This window comes from Nicotiana tabacum, chromosome 18 (genome assembly GCF_000715075.1).
Source record: "Nicotiana tabacum cultivar K326 chromosome 18, ASM71507v2, whole genome shotgun sequence".
Classification (NCBI taxonomy): Eukaryota; Viridiplantae; Streptophyta; class Magnoliopsida; order Solanales; family Solanaceae; genus Nicotiana; species Nicotiana tabacum.
The window spans coordinates 37,395,998-37,402,295 of NC_134097.1; the positions used below are offsets into that span (position 1 = coordinate 37,395,998).

General features: G+C 38.2%; 1 protein-coding gene across 1 annotated transcript; it reads right to left on the reverse strand.

The window, feature by feature from the left end:
• Positions 1 to 4,518: 4,518 nt before the first annotated feature.
• Positions 4,519 to 5,178, reverse strand: LOC142172475 (uncharacterized). Its single transcript, XM_075236103.1, has 2 exons — positions 4,726 to 5,178; positions 4,519 to 4,614 (listed from the first exon to the last, which is right to left on the reverse strand). The coding sequence occupies exons 1-2, from the start codon at positions 5,176 to 5,178 to the stop codon at positions 4,519 to 4,521; spliced, it is 549 nt and encodes a 182-aa protein (XP_075092204.1).
• Positions 5,179 to 6,298: the final 1,120 nt, after the last annotated feature.

Consider the following 6,298-nt stretch of genomic DNA (forward strand, 5'->3'; position numbering starts at 1 on the left):
AGGAGGCGACCTGGGTGACCAAGCAAGATATACGCAGCCATTACCCTCATCTTTTCACTACTTCAGGTATGTCTTTATGCTCGTTCTAGGAAGAATGAATGTTTAAGTGTAGGAGTAAGTGATGACCCGGTCGGTCGTCTTAAGAATTTAGGCTCCGATCCCCTATTAACTACTTTCCCCAAGTTTATTTCTACTAATTTGAATTGACTGGATGTTCGATTTTGAGTTTCAGAGAGTTTTGGGACACTTAGTCCCTAAATAAGAGCTTGAGTGTTGGAGAGTTGATCGTAGTCAGAACAGTGTGAAGACGTCCTCGGAATGGAAATCTGATTGTTCCATTAGCTCCGTTGGGTGATTTTGGACTTAGGGTGTGTTCGGATTGTGTTTTGGAGGTCCGTAGCTAATTTAGGCTTGAAATGCCGAAAGTTGAATTTTTGAAGTTTCTGGTTCGAAAGTGAGATTTTGATCCGAGGGTCAGAATGGAATTCCGGAAATTAGAGTAGCTCCGTAGTGTTTAATGTGACGTATGTGCAAAATTTTAGGTCATTCGGATAAGGTTTGATAGACTTTTTGATCGAAAGCATATTTTTATAGTTTTTGGAATTCTTAGGCTTGAATCCGATGAAAATAGGTATTTTGATGTTGTTTTGAGCGTTCCGAAGGTTGGAGCAAGTTTGAATGAAGTTAGGGGATATGTTGGTAGGTTTGGTTGAGGTCCCGAGGGCCTCGGGTGTGTTTCGGATGCTCAACGGGTCATTTTGGAACTTAGAGAAATTGTAGAAAATTGTAGCATCCCAGTTCTGGTTTCTTTCTTCACGTTCACGAGTGGGGTTTTGCATTAGTGAAGAGGAGCTGGGGCTGGTGATGAATTAACGCTTTGCGTTCGCGAAGGAGATAACATATTAGCGAGGCTGTGGAACTTTGTACCTACGTGTTTGCGAAGGTAGTCTCGCGTTCGCGCATGACAAGAGAAATGTTCATCACGTTCGCAAAGAGGGAGACTAGTCAGTGGAACTTTAGTGCATCGCGTTCGCGACTATGTCCTCGCGTTCATAAAGAAGAACGCGCCTGGGCAGAATGTTTAAGTTCAAAATCGAGGGTTTAGCCATTTTTATCAAAACATAAGCTTGAGAGCTTTGATTTGAGCGAGATTTGAGGGATTTTCAGAGATATCGATTGGGTAACGATTCTTAACTCCTTTTTGCTTGTAACCCATTAATCCAAACATGAATTCATCATTTAATTTCGGATTGGAGATGAAAATTGGAGAAAAGTTGGAAGAAAGTTCTTAGACCTAGAATTCGACTTTTGATTGGGAATTTGACCTTAGATTTGGATAATTTTGTTTCATGAACTCGCGAGGGTGTGAGGATTTTGAAAATATAAATTTTACCCAATTCCGAAACGTGGGCCCGAGGGTGTTTTGGTCATTTTACCTAATTTTGCGTATTATCTTAAAATTTAATTGTAGAATCAGTTACTTGAAGTGTTATTTACATTATGCGATTCAATTGAATAGATTTGGGCCATCTGAAGTCGAGTACTCGTGTCAAGAGCGTGATTTCAGGTTGACTTTGAGCCGGTTCGAGGTAAGTGGCTTGTCTAACCTTGTGTGGGGGACCTTCCCCTTAGGATTGGTATTTTTGATAATTGAAATGCCTTGTACGTGAGGTGACGAGTGCGTACTTGTGCTAATTGGTTGAAATCTGGTTTTCTTTAAGTAATTACTAGCATGTTTCCTTTTCTGTTTCTATTACTTGCATTATTAAGCATAATGTTAGCTTAGGAAAGCATGCCTAACTGACTTAATTTCTTTATTTGTTCAACCTACCTTACTTGAATTCTGTGCAGCATGCTAGGCTAGTATCACTTGTTTCCTTAATATGAAATATTGTCATTTCTGTATATTTTCCTGTTGCTGTTGTGTATTTATTTTGGGACTACGGATGTGAGATTCCGGTAGCTCCCCCTTGTCTGTTTATTTTGGGACTACGGATGTGGGATTTTGGTAGCTCCCCCTTGCCTGTTTATTCTGGGACAACAGATGTGGCATTCCAGTAGATCCCCCTGTACAGTTATATGGAACTACAGGAATGCACCCGGTAGATTCCCCAGTACTGGGTAGTTATATTTGGGACTACGGAACAAGATTTCGGTAGATCCTCACGCACTATGAGTTGGACTACGGGACGGGATCCCGGGAGATCCATTGGATATGTACATATGGGACTACAAGACGATATCCTGGGAGATCCCCGATCGTTATCATTGGTGCTGAGCTGTATTTCCTTTCCATGTTTACCTTGTTTTTGTATGGTCATTGTTGTCATGTACATCCTTTTTATTATCTTCAGGTAGAATTCCATGCTTCAAAAAATTAACGATCTCGTTTCTCCAATACCAGGTTATATTATTGAAATTTACCTCGTTTTTATCTTGGTCGAGTGCTGAATGAAACTGATGTAATACAGAAGCATTTTCTTCATTTGTTACTTCTGCAGTGGATGCATGATTTGCTAATGCGCCTACTTCGACATTTTCTTCCCTAGGTATGTGCACGATTTTCCAAGATTGGAATTGCCTAATAAAATCTCGTGCCTTTTCCTAATATTACTGCATCCTCGCCTCTCTAGCTATATAAGTCCCCTGCATTTGATTGAGCTGTGAGTCGCTTTTGATTATAACCTGCTCTATTCCGAGCTCTCGTGCCAATTCTAAACCTGCAATCACAGCTTCATATTCTACTTCATTATTTTTAATAGGATGGCACTTTATGTCTTGCCTTATAGTTTCTCCCGCAAGTGGGATTAGAACAATGCCTAAACCTGCTCCTTTAACATTCGAGGAGCCATCAGTAAATAGGGTCCAAGTACCTGGATTAGACTTGTTAAATACCTAGAGTTCTTTTTCTGCTTCTGTTACCATCCATGGACTAAAGTCTGCCATGAAATCTGCTAAAACCTGTGATTTCATCGCAGTTCTAGGTTGATATGTGATGTCATATTCACTTAGTTCTATGGCCCACTTGGCTAATCTACCTGATAACTCTTGCTTATGCAATATATTTCATAATGGGTAGGCGGTCACAACAGAAATATTGTGACATTGAAAATAAGGCCTTATTTTTTAGATGCCATAATTAGCGCTAAAGCAAGTTTTTCTAAATGAGGATATCGAGTTTTAGCATCTAGTAAGGACTTGCTGACATAATAAATTAGAGATTGTTTACCTTTATCTTCTCGAACTAACACTTCACTTACCGCTATTTCTGATACATCGAGATAGATGAATAGCCTTTCACCGTCCTTTGGTTTAGCCAGCAACGGTGGGTTTGACTAGTATGTTTTCAGATTTTTGAGCGCTTGTTGGCATTCTTCAGTCCATTCAAATTGCCTTTGATTTTTCAATACTGAAAAGAACTTAAAACGTTTCTCCGAAGATTTAGAAATAAATATCCCCAATGGTGCTATCCTACCTGTCAACCCTGCACCTCTTTTTTGCTCGTGAGTAAATCTGGTATCTCTTCGATGGCTTTAATCTGTGCTGGATATACTTCAATTCCTCGATTAGAAACAAGGAAACCTAAAAATTTACCTGAATACACGCCAAATGCACACTTCTCGGGATTTAATTTCATATTGAATTTGTGGACAATGTGAAACGTATCTGACACATGTTGGATATGATCCACCGCCTGTGGTGACTTGACTAGAATATCATCGATATAAACCTCCATGGTCTTTCCCAGATGTTCTTGAAACATCTTCGTTACTAACCTCTAGTACGTGGCTCCAACACTCTTTAGGCCGAAAGGCATAACTTTTTATAACAATAAGTCTCCCTGTCTGTAATAAAGGAAATCTTTTCCTCATCTAAAAGATCCATTTTTATTTGATTATATCCTGAATATGTATCTAAAAAGCTCAACAATTCATGCCCTGCAGTAGCATCAGTTAGTTGATCTATGTGTGGTAAAGGAAAAGAATCTTTCAGGAATGCTTTATTTAAGTCAGTATAGTATACACAAACTTACCACTTCCCATTCTTTTTGGGTACCACTATAGTATTAACTAGCCAATTAAGATATTTTACCTCATGTATAGACCCGATTTTTAAAAGCTTTTGTACCTCATCCTGAATTACCTTGTTTTTAAAGGATTCTTGCTTCCGTTTCTTCTGTTTGATAGGTGGATACATTGGATCTTCATTCAGCTTATGGGTCATCACCTTTGGTGGTACACCTATCATATTTGAATATGACCAAGCAAAGCAATCTGCGTTAGCTTCTAAAAATTCAATTAATTTACTTTTCATCTCTAGGCTCAGGTTGGTTCTGATGTAAACTTTTCTGTCTAGCCAATGAATAAACAACACTACTGCTTCAAGTTCCTCAATTGTTGTTTTGATGTTTTCGTTCTCTTTTGGATCTTGAATAGTATTAGGCCTGTAATTTATGTCTGTTTGTCCATCTTTAGTTAAGGTTCATGTTGTTAGATCCTTAACTGAATTCTCTAATTGCTATTTCACATCTACAACGTCATTTTGTATGCTTGAATCTGCCACTGAATTGATACTTCTAGAAGCCTGCTGATTACTACGGATTTGCCTAATTCCCTATTGTGAAGGGAACTTAATAACCTGATGTAAAGTAGATGGAACAATATACATCTCGTGAATCCAAGGTCTGCCGAGAATAATATTTTACGCCCTATCCATATCTATTACTTGAAATTTCGTATCTTTGAATACTCCTTCTACGAATGTAGTGAGTATTATCTCCCCTTTTGTGACAACACTTGAATTGTCAAATCCAGATAAGGTACGTGCTTTGGGTACCAATTTGACATCAGCTTGCATCTCGTTTACCACTCTTAAAAGAATGATATTTATAGAGCTACCTGGATCAATCAAAACTCGTTTTATATTAGTATCATATATAAGTAAAGATATTACCAGTGCATTATTATGTAGGATCAACACACCATCTGCATCTTCACCATCAAATGTCATACTGTATTCTTTCAAAACATGGCGGACTTGCTTCCCGTGGGTGACTGTGATTTTTGACACCTTCTTTGCAGTCGTATATGTCATGTCATTGACCTCCTTCCCTCCACTTATGACATTAACTGCTCTTTTTGGTGACGAAGATTTTGGTGGCTCCCGACTATTCCTCATATATGCTTGCTTACCCTTCTCACTAAACAAATCGGTTAAGTAGCCTTGTTTTAAAAGTGCTCTACTTCACCTTGTAGCAAGCTGAAATCTTTGTGACTGTGATCATTGTTAAACTCACACCAGAAATCAGGGTTTCTTCTATTTGGGTTCGATCTCATTTCCTTTGGCCACCGCATCTTATCTCCCATGCTTCTCAAAATAGCTACCAACTTAGATGTGCTAACATTGAAACTATTACCACTAATCTTTACTTTTGTGGTACAATTGGTAATCCGCTAATGAAAGCATGAAAATTAGTGTTCACGTGTTCTGTAATTAGTTGTTTCAATGCCTCATCAACATTTTGATCGTCCCCTTGTTGATTTTTCACATGTGATATTGATCTGTCAGGTGAATTGTCTCGAGAGTGTCGAGGAGAATTTTGGGGTGAAGGGATTGGGGTGGCATTCTCTTGTTGATTTTGCCTGTTCAGCTTATCTTGCTGGTTTTGTTGGTTGTTGTCGTTGGTCGACATGATTTTTTGACAGAAAGATGAATTTGGAAAGTGAAAAGATTATCAGTTTTACGGTAACAAAACCAATATATTAAACCAAAAATTGATATTTTGGTCAAAGCCTATTTTTAGAAGTACTCGGGCTACTAATAATCAAGAAATTCGATATTCTCACAGTGATGAGAAATAGCAAAGTATTTAATAGAAAGCAAAAGAAAATAATTATATTCAATAATAATAAGAATGTCTGTACAAATGATATCTCTTTCCCTTATATACGAGTCTGTAAGTACAACGTCTTTCCCCTTTTATGGCCGATTCATTATGAGCACTAAATACATTAATGAGACATTATAATTGGTAATCGTAACTGTTTATGAAGATTCTGTAATGCTTGAGATCATTAATTGATGATTCGTGAACCTTTTCTCTTTACTATCTTGATTCATTCTACCGGTGCCTCTTCATGTAATCATTTAAACTTGAGCGACCACACACTTTCCTCTCATGGGTGATTTGCTCGTATCTATTATGACTCGTGCCTCTTTTGATGCACTTTTTCAGCTGTCGCTTTCTTAATGATCCGCGTGTCTTATCAAATCAGTCACTCATATAAATCCACGTGTA

Bases quoted from the DNA above. Each gene is read 5' to 3' on its own strand.
- LOC142172475 (XM_075236103.1), bottom strand. From the start codon at position 5,178: ATGAGGAATAGTCGGGAGCCACCAAAATCTTCGTCACCAAAAAGAGCA. The intron at 4,615-4,725 runs GTAATAGATATG...CCTTCACAATAG, and splicing joins TCAAAGATACGAAATTTCAA to GGAATTAGGCAAATCCGTAG.